General features: G+C 44.7%; 1 protein-coding gene across 1 annotated transcript in view; it reads right to left on the bottom strand.

Annotated features, from left to right (window-relative positions):
* Window positions 1-6,297, bottom strand: part of LOC129524663 (immunoglobulin superfamily member 3-like) — a 38,603-nt gene extending 32,306 nt beyond the window's left edge. The window contains 2 exon segments of the mRNA XM_055350940.1: window positions 3,603-4,013; window positions 5,892-6,297. Coding sequence (XP_055206915.1) covers window positions 3,603-4,013; window positions 5,892-6,297 — 817 coding nt within the window.
* Between the last annotated feature and the right edge of the window lie 6,198 nt (window positions 6,298-12,495).

Here is a 12,495-nt window from a genome sequence, read left to right as displayed (position 1 = left end):
CACGTCAACCCAATTAGTCATTTATAACCCGACATCAATGGCAGAAAAGCACTCCTTCCACATAAACACCACTGGAGCTGTGCAAGGGGTACCCTAGACCTCAGACCTTTCCATTGCTCCAGGTTAGCCTGGCTGTAACTCTGGCTTTCTTCTTTCAGCGGCCAAAGACTCTGCTTATCTCAGGGGAATCCCCCCATGCCTTGGTGACACCTTCATGTTCCCAGGTTGAAGACACAAGATTTACCCGCATCACCCCCGTTTCTGCCCTTGGTTATGCCCAGTCAATTACCTCTCCAGAAACTGACCTGTGCTTTTTCCAATACCCCTTCCACTTCATCTCACTGAAATTAGGCTTCACTGACTTAGCAAATGTCACGAATGATCCACCCTACCCCTACCCCTACCCCCATCCTAATCAAAGGCTTTCCTCAAGCAGGTTGAGGCCTCTGAGCCTGCTCTATGATCCCTTCTCTCCTGCTCTTCTTCTTGCTGGCCTGCCCACTCTGTTCCACTCTCTCACCTGTTTCTCTGGTCACCTCTTACTGCTGCTGTTCTCCCAGGCCCTTTCCCATTTTAACCCCATGGGCTCTTCCAGGGCCCTGATCACTCTCAGGCTCGGTCTCTGAGCCCCAGACCCCTATGTCTGAGGACCCACTGGGTGTTTCGCATACTGAGCATCTCTATCAGAGTCTATCTGATGGATGGGCTCTTTCAGTGGAATTTACAAAAAGAAAAGGCAGCCAATGCTGCCACAAATGCAAAGGTCCCGCATGTCCTCATTATTGTTCCTTCCCTCCCACAGTTCAAGGAACCCCCAGAGCCACAGCCCCAGCCCCTGGGCTTCTAGACAGTTGGACCCCTCCTTCCATTGTGCTCTTTATTCTTTCACCTCTGGCACCTACTGACCTAGCCTTGGCTCTTATTAGTTCTTTTCTACCTGGTCTCTTGGCTTCAGATGCAACGGATTTAATCAACCTCCAGGTGGCCTCCATAGGTTTTTCTTTCTGAAACCCTGATCTGATTGTCTTACTCCCTGCTTAAAAATCTCTACCTCCTCTCCAGCTGTCTGCAGCAGAGGTCTTCAAACTTTATGAAGAAGAGGACAAAGGAAGGGGACTTTTTATTCATATAAAATCTTCTGCTGCCAAACATAGTTGAAGCAAGGGGGGACCACCCAGGCCCTCGCATGCCTTCTCCCTGCACTCCTGGGTATGTACACGTGCACATGAACACCAACACACACCCATGTCTAACCTCCTAGGCACCTTTGAGGGGCTTCCAGGGTTCCAAGAACAGCTTGAAAACTCTTGGCCCACAGAGTCAAGCCCCGGCTCTATATCACTGCATTTGGGGCTTTGGGCTCCCTTTCCTCTCATCACACACATCTGGAACTCAACATCTGGAACTAGTCATACTTGACTCCTTTCTGCTTGCCAAACATATCAAACACTTTTGCACTTTTATGCTTCTTCTACTGCTGACTCCTCAAGCTTCCAGACTCAGTTCAAGTCAAGAAACTTATTGGTGTTCCTGGATTTGTCTTATCAACCATCCCATTCAGAGAAAACTATCGTTGCAAGAACACTTCCTATTTCCGGTATTCCCAGAGCACTCTATACAAATGCTATCAATGCACTTAGCACATTTTACTTGTCCATTGGTTCTCAGGTCTGCCTAAGTGCAGGGACCAGTGCTAGTCATCTTTGAAGCCCTTAATGCCTATCACCATCACACCTTCAATGCTGTGGAGACTGGCTACATGTTTACTGAAATAAACTGAGAAGGGTAGAGTTGGAGATGCAACTGCTGAACCTAAACAGCACAGGAATGCAGAGTGAAGTCATCAACTTTTTTTTCACTTAGTTTTCCTTTTGATGGCTTAGTCTAGATACATTTTCAGGGTAAATTCAAAAAGTTCTAATTCCAAATTGGTAAGATTAAAATAAAGAAGATTAACTGATGCAACCTAATTTAAAAGCATTAAGACTCAAAATTTGGCCCAAATTTTTGAAGTTGATCTTAAAACTATCCAGGAAGGGAAAGGATAAATATAAAATAAAGCCCCTTGGATAGATTTTTTAATACTGAAAAATCCAGAAGCTGCTAAATGTCCTACAGAGCAGATAAAGTGCTCCCTATCCCTACCAACCCCTATGGTAAAAGATTTCACATCCATTAGATGACTTATTAAAGTGATGTCCAGAGAATTGCTTCTGCCCTAGAAGCTTTGCTTGAAAAAAATGTAGATAGCAGAAGAATCACCTGGGAAGCATGCCAGAAATCCAGCTTCCCAGGTCCCATCCCAGGAGCCTCCAATTGAAGACTTCTGGGAAGAAGCCCCAAAATGTGTACTGTTAGCTGAGTCTGAGGCATTACTCTAGAATGGCAGAGAAAGTATGCAAAGACCCAGACAACTAACTGCAGCAAATGGGACAGGGAGCCCAAGAGACAGGTCCTGAAGAAGGACCCCACCTGTACTGCAACTCACCAGCTCATTTCCCACAAAGCCACACTCACTCACCAGAACCACCACAGTCCTCACTGGAAGTGAGCATCCGCACAAGGAAAGGCTTTCAGGCCACTCATCACCAACTTAGTGATGGCACAACAACCACGCTCCAATCAAAGCTGGGGGAACTGAAGGCCCATGTGAGAACCTGCCCTCAGCCCAGCAGAGGCAGCCAGCAACAGCTGTCAGCTCTGGCCTGGAGCCTGGTGGGCTCATGAGACTGGGGAGTAGAGTCTGGGGCCACAGGAGATACCAAGAGAAGTCAGGGAGGGTTTCAGCTGGCTGTGCCACCATCATTTTGCCTCAAGACAAATGATGGTGTCTAAAGACATCATGCAACCTCCTAAGGACCGCTTCCAGGCCTTCACTTAAGAAAACATCTACAGTGGAACTTGGTACTCTCAGACTGGCCTCATCAACATGCCCTATGACTCCTCTTGAGCCCCAACATAAAGTAATCTGCATTCAGCATCCTCACCTGCAAAATAGGAGTACTACCACCTACTCACCTCACAAAACATCTGGGGGATGGTGAAGTAATATGTGATAAAGCATTTTGGAAACTACAAAATATCACCAAAGACAATTATTAGATAAAAAATAATAATTTAAGCCAAAATTTCTCTAGTTCATAATGTTAGACCTTGGATGGAAGTCTCATTATCTCAAATGGCTTCTGCAAATGAAACCAGATGGGTACCCAAGGAAGGCAACATCATTAAGCGGGGCAGCAACTGTGGCTAATGGGAATGAAAGCCCAGAGTTTTAAGATACAAATGGTTTCTCAGAAATCTCCCAATTTTTAAAATGAGTTTCTAATTCAAAAAAGTGTAAACACCACATAGGTGGAAGAAAGCATGTCTCTAAGCAGGATTCAGTCTGTGTGGCACCTGCCTGTGACTCAGGTCTTAGGATACCTATGTCCCGCACATCCCTCAGCTCCCTCCGGCCGCACACAAGACAGGCTTTAACTTCACATGAAAACCTGCCGTCCTGGTAGAGGTGCCCAAAGAAGGAGTCTCCACATTCTCCCAGTATCTGACAGCTTTCACCACCAAGTAAAGGACAGGACAAGAGGCTCAGAGGGACTGACCAGTTGGCTGGACGTTGACCATGGCTCCCTCGGAACGCTTTCGGGTCATAGCATACCATGACCCATCCGGATCCTGGATCCACTCGGCGGCCTCGCAGTAGAACTCGCCCTGGTCAGAAGGCTGCAGGTGGAAGATGGTGAGGCGGAAGGTGGTCCTCCCCAGCTTGTCCAGCAGCACCTCCCCCAGGCTCTGCCTCTGGGCATATTCGCTGCCGGAGTGAAGCATGAAATCTCGGCTCAGGGAGATGACCTCCACGGGCTTCTCGCCAACTTTCTGCCAGAGCCAGGCCACAGACAGGTGGCTGTGCTGAACGGTCTCCGAGGCCACCTCACAAGTGAGCTCCAGTGGGTCCTGCTCCACTCTGTGCAGAGTCTGGGGCATGGCAGTGGTCTGCAGGGAGTCTGGGATCACTGCAACACAGAAATGTCCTGAGACTGCAGTCACAAAGCCACAGAATCTGAGACTCCCGGGGCTAAGCTCCCATTCCACGCAGGTGTCACTGCACTGCGTCCCTAACAGTCATCCTTGAACCATCGATTCAAGGCCACAGACAGCCCCAAATGCACATAAACAGAAAGTTTTCTGTTCAGATTTGGAAATGCATTATTTTGGTGCTTACACTTACCTGTCTCGAATTCTAATAACACTTGGATAAAACATGGGGTGTATTGCATATTACATAATAAATGAACTCCCTGAAAATACTGTCTTTAAACAATTGTCTTATAGGTCAAATAACATTTGTTGTTGATTCTGGCACTGCTTTGAGATACTTTAACTTCACTTCTGACTGATCCTCTAATGGAAATACCTCCTGGAACTTTTAGTTTTACATTTCTATACAACATCCTTTCTTTCCTTCCCACATCCCCATCCTGTAACTTACTTCAGCAAGGCAGCCCTAGGAAGATGATTTTTTTAAAAAAACATTTTTGGTAGAAACAATAATCATCATACCCTATTTTTAGTGGGTTTAATTTTCACGTAATTCATCGATCAAAGGGGTCCTCACTGGAAGGAAGCCACAGTCTGGAGAGATTCAGGCAAGAGAAGAGATTTTCTCCGTGATCCCTTGGTCAGAATCATACCCTGATCCTTGCTTGCACCTTTCTGGAGATTAAATAGCACCACCTCTCTGTATGATGAGAGTACCCTAGTCACAACTAGTATGTGTTTTCTCCCTGTTCTCACCCAAGGATTGGGTCTTATAGGTCTCCTGCTGGGAACGGCCAAGTGCAGTGGCTCACACCTATAATCCTAATACTTTGGGAGGCTGAGGGAGGCGGATCACCTGAGGTCGGGAGTTCGAGACCAGCCTGACCAACATGGAGAAACCCCGTCTCTACTAAAAATACAAAATTAGCCAGGCATGGTAGTGCATGCCTCTAATCCCAGCTACTTGGGAAGCTGAGGCAGGAGAACTGCTTGAACCAGGGAGGTGGAGGTTGCAGTGAGCCCCATTGCACTCCAGCCTGGGCAACAAGAGCGAAACTCTGTCACACACACACACACACATGAAAAATAAAAGGTCTCCTGCTGGGACACAGACTAGTTAGAGAAAGGAAAAATAAACAAATGATAGTATGTGTATTAATAAAAGAACTAGCAACACCCACTGCTTAGTTGTGATAATAAAAACTGGACATTAAGATAGGCAGAAAAACAGAACAGCCTTGATACGGTTAACCCTTTGACACTGGCAAACACTGTGACCAGTGCTGCCCACACCGGAAGCTCCTGCATCCCTCTTCCTCATGTTTCCTTCAGCATTAAGGAGCAACAAGGGAGACAGCCAGTTCATAGTTCCTTACGCATGGAGCCAAAGGACCTTCAATGTACAAGGTCTGAGCAGGGACCCGCAGCCGCATGTGCTTCCTGCTTCAGCAGTGCCCCGTGGGTCTCAGAGCTACCCAAAGGCCTATCCTTCTGAGAGGTTTCTCCTCTCTTCCAACTGATGTCATAAGTCTCACCTTCGTTGTCATTCAGATCATCAACCACAAACGTCCTTGCCTTATGTTTTCATATCCCTTTTCACCAGTTACAGGGTTAGTTAACTTATGAAATTCTTAACCTCTGCATTAGACCTTTTTAAAGTTTCACCCTCAACCACCTATTATTTAGAAGTGAACACAGAAATTTAGTTTCCTTGTGCTATCTGTTGACCCCTAAAATATGTTGGGAGTTTTGGGATTTTTTTTAAAGTCAAATGCATGGCATAAAGCAAAATTACACTACTAAAGAACTGAGTCAGGCCAGACGCTGGCAACGTGAAGACAGCTTCTCCTTACCCACTAGGTTCATCTTTGCACTGTAAATCCCAAAGTATTGCTTATCGGTGCTGGGTGTGTGGCATTCATATTCTCCGGCATCCCGGGCCTGAAGATCTGTGATGTGCAATAGGGTTGGGTTCCCCTGGACTCTTTCTATGAAGATCTTCCCTTCGCGGATGCGCTGGGTGTAGATGGCATAGGGGAAGGAAGAGTCCATGGTGCTGACGATCTGCATCTCTCGCTCTGGTGACGAAGGCAGGTAAATGGACCACTGGAAATTCTGCTCAGAAGGTCCCTGGTAGCCACTCACATTGCACCAGATAGTGATGTGGGAGCCCTCCGTGCTGTACAAGGGTCCTTCCTGAACGGTAACCTGCCGCTGTGCTGACACCACACCTACGAGGGAGAGAAACACACGCAACATGCTGACTTACTTCTCAGACCAAAATGCAAAGTAGGCAGCAATCTCCAAAGGTTTTGTTATTTGTGTGATATGATAATAATATAAACAGCTTACTGGCCCTTTCAAAGGCACTCTGTGATTTATAAATATTAATTAAAACACTCTGTGGTAAAGCACTGTCCCTAATTTGCATATATGGGAATTTGATCATGCCAAGATGTGCTTTTGTTACTTACTCAACAGCTGACCCTTGGGAATTTCATTTAGCCCCTCTGTTTGTCATGTATATGGCAGTTTATATCTATTTATTAATGCTGTGTATAAAGTTTTTAATAAAATAAGCAGGAAAAGTTGAATCCTTGGCACAAATTCAGATGAAAACAAATAAAAGCAACCATCTAGAAATCTGGCTGAAATGAAATGCTTCTTCCTTGGTCCGAGTGCTGTTGGGAGGGAGTCCTGGGAGCACCTTTTTACTGGTGCTGCACCCTTCATTTTCCCATGTAGCTGCTCCCCAACACCACCCCAAAGAGCATTCCTTAGTTTCTCTTCCCTCCATAAATGGAGGCAGAGCTGAGCTCCTGCAGGCTGCTATCGTTTTAAGCTGAGCACACCCAAATACAAATGTGAAGGGCTGAAACAGATCCCTGATGCCCAGATTCCCACAAACTGACAAAGGGGGGAACTAACAGTGCCCAGCTAAACCTGTGACAAGGACAGTCAGGCTACCCTTGAGTTTCCCACTCAAGACTCCCTTGCTGACCTCCTGCCTTCTGGCTCAGATACTGTTCTCCAAGGTCACTTCTGCCTGCCTTCTCCATGTTCTTCTTAAAGTGGCATGGTGAGTTTAAGTTCTCATTTCATGCCAACTCAACACTGATTGTGCCTGAGCCACTCAGAAGGTGGGAGGCGCACACCGCTGCCTCTTCATTTCGGCAGTGGTCACGTACTGCAGGTTGTGAAAAGCGCAGGTGAGTTATAGGCGCAGCTTTGCCACCAATTAGAGCTGGTTGTGTCATCTCAGACAACTTGCTTTTCTTCTCCAGACCTTGATCTTCTCATCTATCACATGATTTCTAAGAAGGCTTTAGAGAGGACTAGCATGGGTTCCGATGCTGGCTTTGTCACTTATTAATTGTGGTCTTGGATAAGCTGCTTAACCTCTCTAAGCCTCAGTTTTCTCATCAGTAAGATGGGGATAATAATGCCTGTCTCATAGGGTTATTGAGAAGATTTAGTAACATCTGTAAAGACCCTAGCACAGAGCCTAGCCCACAATCAGTCCTCAATAAAGAGCTGCTGGCTAAGACATATTTCTGCTGGAACATTCTGTGGCTCTGGATCCATAGAGGATAGGATTTGGCCAATGACTGCTTAAGGACATTTCAATGGCCCCTTGACAATGACACCATCGCTGGGCTGCCCACCTCATCCCACAGCTGCAGCCCATTCTTGTGATAGCTTCCCTTTTCCCCCACAAATGGGAATGGCGGCTGCCCTGGCTATGCCTATCTGAAGTGGATCCAGCTGGTGAACAGCCGGGACAGCTCAAATACTAGTGGAGTGCAGCTCTCTGCCTAGCCCAGCAGGTGACTGTGCCTCAGTGTAAGCTAATCTAATCTGCAAGATGACAGACCTCAAAACGGCCCATACAATGAAATGCCCATGGCTTGCAAAACTTTAATTCATGCAGAACCTTTCCTCACAAACAAAATCTTACACAGAACCCCATCTTGGCTTCAGCAGAATCAGGAAAAATAAAAAATTGGCAGGGGAAGGAAATAAACAGAACAAGTGGTATCTGAATTTATTTGATATATTCTGGTTGATGGCATTAATTATGATACTTAAAGTCACCATGAGGACAACTCATTAGTAATATCAGTATGTTAAAATATGCTGCATAACATTTTTACTATATGTACAGTCATGCACTGAATAACATTTCAGTCAATGAGGAAACACATGTGCAACAGTGATCCTGTATGATTATAATGGAGCATATATAGAGATCTAATATATGGCACTTAATGTTGGCGTGGCAGATCAAGTAGGGGAAATGACTGCTATTTAGTAACAGTGCTGGGACATTTGATTTTCCATAATAAAATATATAAATGAAAAAATATATATCCCATCTAGGTTTGTTGAAATACTCCCTATGATGTTCACACAAGAATGAAATTGCCTAACGACACATTTCTTAAAACATGTCCCCATCATTAAGTGACCCATGACTGTATATACACACACATATGGTGACATTTGAATCAAGTGATTGCAGTATTCCTGAAACACAGAACATTTTGCAAACAATTTACCTACATTCATAACATTAGGTATCCTTTGAATTGCAGTGTTCTATGACAGAGCAACTACAACCAACCCCCATCCATCTCTTGCAAAGAAGGCTGGAGGCAGGTCAGGGTACACCAGTATCTTCAAGGACTGCTTCTCAGTCCTGGACCTACACTGGAATCACCTGGGGAGCTTTAAAAAAATAACAGTGCCTGGACCCCACCTGACATAACTGGTCTTAGGATTAATTAGGATTTTTTTTGGAGCTCCACAGATGATTCAAATCAGGTGTAGCAAAGCGCTGTTACTTTAAAGTGTCTCTACCTACATGGTGCCAGCCAAGTGCTCAAATGAAATATCTTAAGGCTCTCACTAGCTTTAAGTTTCTGTCTTTGGTAGAGACCCAATCACTGGTTCAAGGAAGTTTCATTCTCCTCCAGTCTTCCCCAGTGCAAAAGAAAAGAGCCGAGACCCATCAGATACTGGCTTTTGTGATGCAATAATGAGTTTAACCAGAATGCATCCTATTTACAGACCTTACAAAGGCACTCGGCCAGCGGATCATGCATGTCCTCCCCACCCAAAGGTAAACAGTGTTAAGTGGCCTGAATGAGCCAGGACAGAAGGGTCAAATCTACTTGTCTAGGCTGGAAGCAGGTTATAAACAATCCGGACAAATAAATAACTACTGGATTGCACTTTAACCACACACATTCAGCTGCACCTGTTTATCAAATACCTCCTTAATTTCCCTCTGCCCCACAAAGGGCTTCTGACCCCTGAAAATAATGCTTCTCAACATAAAAATAATTGTTTTCTTCTTGGCAGTTTAATTCCCCTTCCACACATCCCACCCCACCCCCCATTTCCCTATAATGGTAATACACTGCTGTGCAGACCTCTGCTGCCTCCAAAGAGACACAGGCACCCAACCCTGACCAGGGCATCCTCTGACCCACAGCCCCTCTATCTCCCCTCTCAACCTACAATAGAAAGTTCCTCCCAGGCAAGGATCATTTTTTTTTAAATAACTTTTTTAACTTTAGACATTCTGTACTCTTTGGATTACTCTGCAATAAGCAAATATGACTTCTGTAACATAAAAAGAAAGATCAAAATGTTATATATAACTGCATGAAAAGAACTAGAAAGAAAATACTAGGTGACAGGATGGCAAGTGATTTTTATTTTTTTCTTAATATTTTACTCCTTCCCCCAGTCCTCTGCAATGAGTGTGTACCAGTTTTATAACTAGAAAAAAATTTTAGCCAAAAAGAAAAATAATGCATGTTTGCTATATAAAATTCACTACTGTAGTATTTATATATATATATACATATTTGGTCTTTGTCCCCAGTTCCTGGCACTGAGCTCCTAAACCCCTTGGAACTTCCTAAGCAATGGGAATACCTTTTGTTATTTATAAGAAGCCCCTTTTGGCCATCCCAGAGTTTATGCTAATGAGGTGACTGAAGGTGAGCACGGAGGCAGTTTCAAGGAAAGAGCTGGCCACGCTTAGAGTTGTGGAGTTTTCAGCCCCAGCCTTAGACCTCCAAGGACAAGAGGGGGACCGCAGATTGATCCAATCAGCATTGGTCAGTGATTTGATCAGTCATACCCATGTAATGAAATCCCATATGAAAACCCTAAATAACGGAGTTAGGAGAGCTTCTGGGTGCTGGAAGCGGCGTGCACCAGGAGAGGGCATGGGCAGTCAGCACTACTCCCCTCTCAGACCTTGCCCTATGCACTAAATAGGACTGACCTATGTGACCAATAGGAAATGCACAAATGGTAGAATGTGACTTCCAGGGCTAGGTCATAAAAAGACAAGCACGATGTTATGAGGACATCAAAGCAGCCATATGGGGAGGACCACATGAGGCCTCCTGCCAACAGCTAGCACTAACTTGCTAGCATGTGACTGGAAGTAGATTCTCCAGCCTCAGTCAACTCAGTCAAGCCTTCAGATAATGTCAACCCCAGGCATCTTTTTGTTGTTGTTGAGACAGGGTCTCACTCTGTCACCCAGGCTGGAGTGCAGTGGTGCAATCATAGCTCACTGCAGCCTTGACCTCCGAGGCTCAAGTGATCCTCCCACATCAGCCTCCTGAGTATCTGGGACCACCAGCACACACCACCATGCCTGGCTAACTTTTTTATTTCTTATAGAGACGGGATGATATGGTTGGGGTCTGTGTACCCACCTAAATCTCAGGTTCAATTATAATCCCCAATGTTAGAGGTGGGGCCTGGTGGGAGGTGACTGGATCACAGGAATGGATCTTTCATGAAGGATTTAGCATCACCCTTTTGGTGCTGTGCTCATTAGAGTTCTCAAAGTATCTAATTGTTTAAAAGTGTGTGGCACCTCCCCCCTCTCTCTCTTGCTCCTGCTTTGGCCATGTAAGGCGTGCCTGCTTCCCCTTCACCTTCCACCATGATTGAAAGTTTCCTGTGGTTGCCCCAGAAGCCGAGCAGATGCCAGCATTATGCTCCCTGAACAGCATGTGGAACTGTGAGACAATTAAACCTCTTTTCTTTATAAATTCTCCAGTCTCATGTATTTATAGCAATGTGAGAACTGACTAATACATAGGGTCTCACTGTGTTGCCCAGGCTGGTCTCAAACTCCTGGGCTCAAGTAATCCTCCTGGCTTTGCTTCCCAGAGTGTAGAGATTACAGGCATGAGCCACTGAACCTGCCCCTTTCCCCCCAACAACATCTTGATTGCAACCTCCTGGGAGACTCTGAGTCAGAAGTATCCAGTTAAGATGTTACTGACTTTCTGAACCACAGAAACTGTGAGATAATAAACATCTATTGTTCCTTTAAGCCTTAAGTTTGGGACTTTTTTTTTACACCAATATATAACTAATATCCCTAAGATTGGATGCAAAATCGTGTTACATACACATGAGAGTGTTCTTCTGGGAAAAGAGTCCATAAACTTCAAAAGATTCTCAAAGGCCAAGACCCAAAAAGATTAAGAAACATTGCATCAGACAATAGATTGTCAATGAGCAAGGTCCTGTCCTTTTAGACTGGGTTTTGAAATCACCCATCCCACAAATATATGATACCGCTTAACTAGTTTTTCAAGATATTTCTTGTTCAAAGATGCTCCCACTTTTTCTTTGTGCTCAAGTCCTAGATAAACCTGGCTAGGGGCAGGAGGTATGATTCAGGAGTTAGTGAGCCGGGAGGGCTCACTGTGCCTGGGAAAGCCAGCTTCTCATGCAATTTTTGGAATATGCCTTGGCTCAGAAACCTACCTCTCTAGGCACAGGATCCAACTTACATGTTCAAGATGCGTGACTGAGCACGTGAAAGTGTCAGATGGATCAACCTCACCATTTTACATCTACTTTTCCAGTTGTGGCCCCTACAATCATCAAAGCCCATTCAGCACCATGCTTCTCCAAATTCTGCATACGACTCAGCCACACTAGTATCTTTCTTCATCTATAAGATGAAAGTAATACAATGCACCATGTAGCAAACTCACAGGAGACCCTAGAGATCAAATAATACTGTGAAAGCCACCAAATGAATATTTTAAAATTTTATCTCATTTCTGTCAAGGTGAGATATCAATCTAAAAACAGGATAAATCTTTGTAAGTACAAGAACATTAAAAAGAACATTAAGTTTGGGTTAAAAATGCAAAACTGCATATGCAGGAAAATTACCTTTAAAAAAAAATCCTACACCTACAAAAACAACCAAACAAAACATTGATGATACTGGGCTGAATCACTGAATGGTGAGAATATGAGTGATTTTCTCCTATCCTATTTTTCTCAATACCTTTTCTCTATTACCTCCTTTTTTAAATAAGCAAGTATATATTGTTCTAAACTGAAGATAAATGATCATGAGTAGCACTTTCCCAGGCACTGTCCTAGTTGCTCTGCATA

Source organism: Gorilla gorilla, chromosome 13, assembly GCF_029281585.2.
Source record: "Gorilla gorilla gorilla isolate KB3781 chromosome 13, NHGRI_mGorGor1-v2.1_pri, whole genome shotgun sequence".
NCBI classification, from domain to species: Eukaryota; Metazoa; Chordata; class Mammalia; order Primates; family Hominidae; genus Gorilla; species Gorilla gorilla.
The sequence above is the reverse complement of the archived record's forward strand: the minus strand, read 5'-3'. Positions and strand labels throughout refer to the sequence as shown.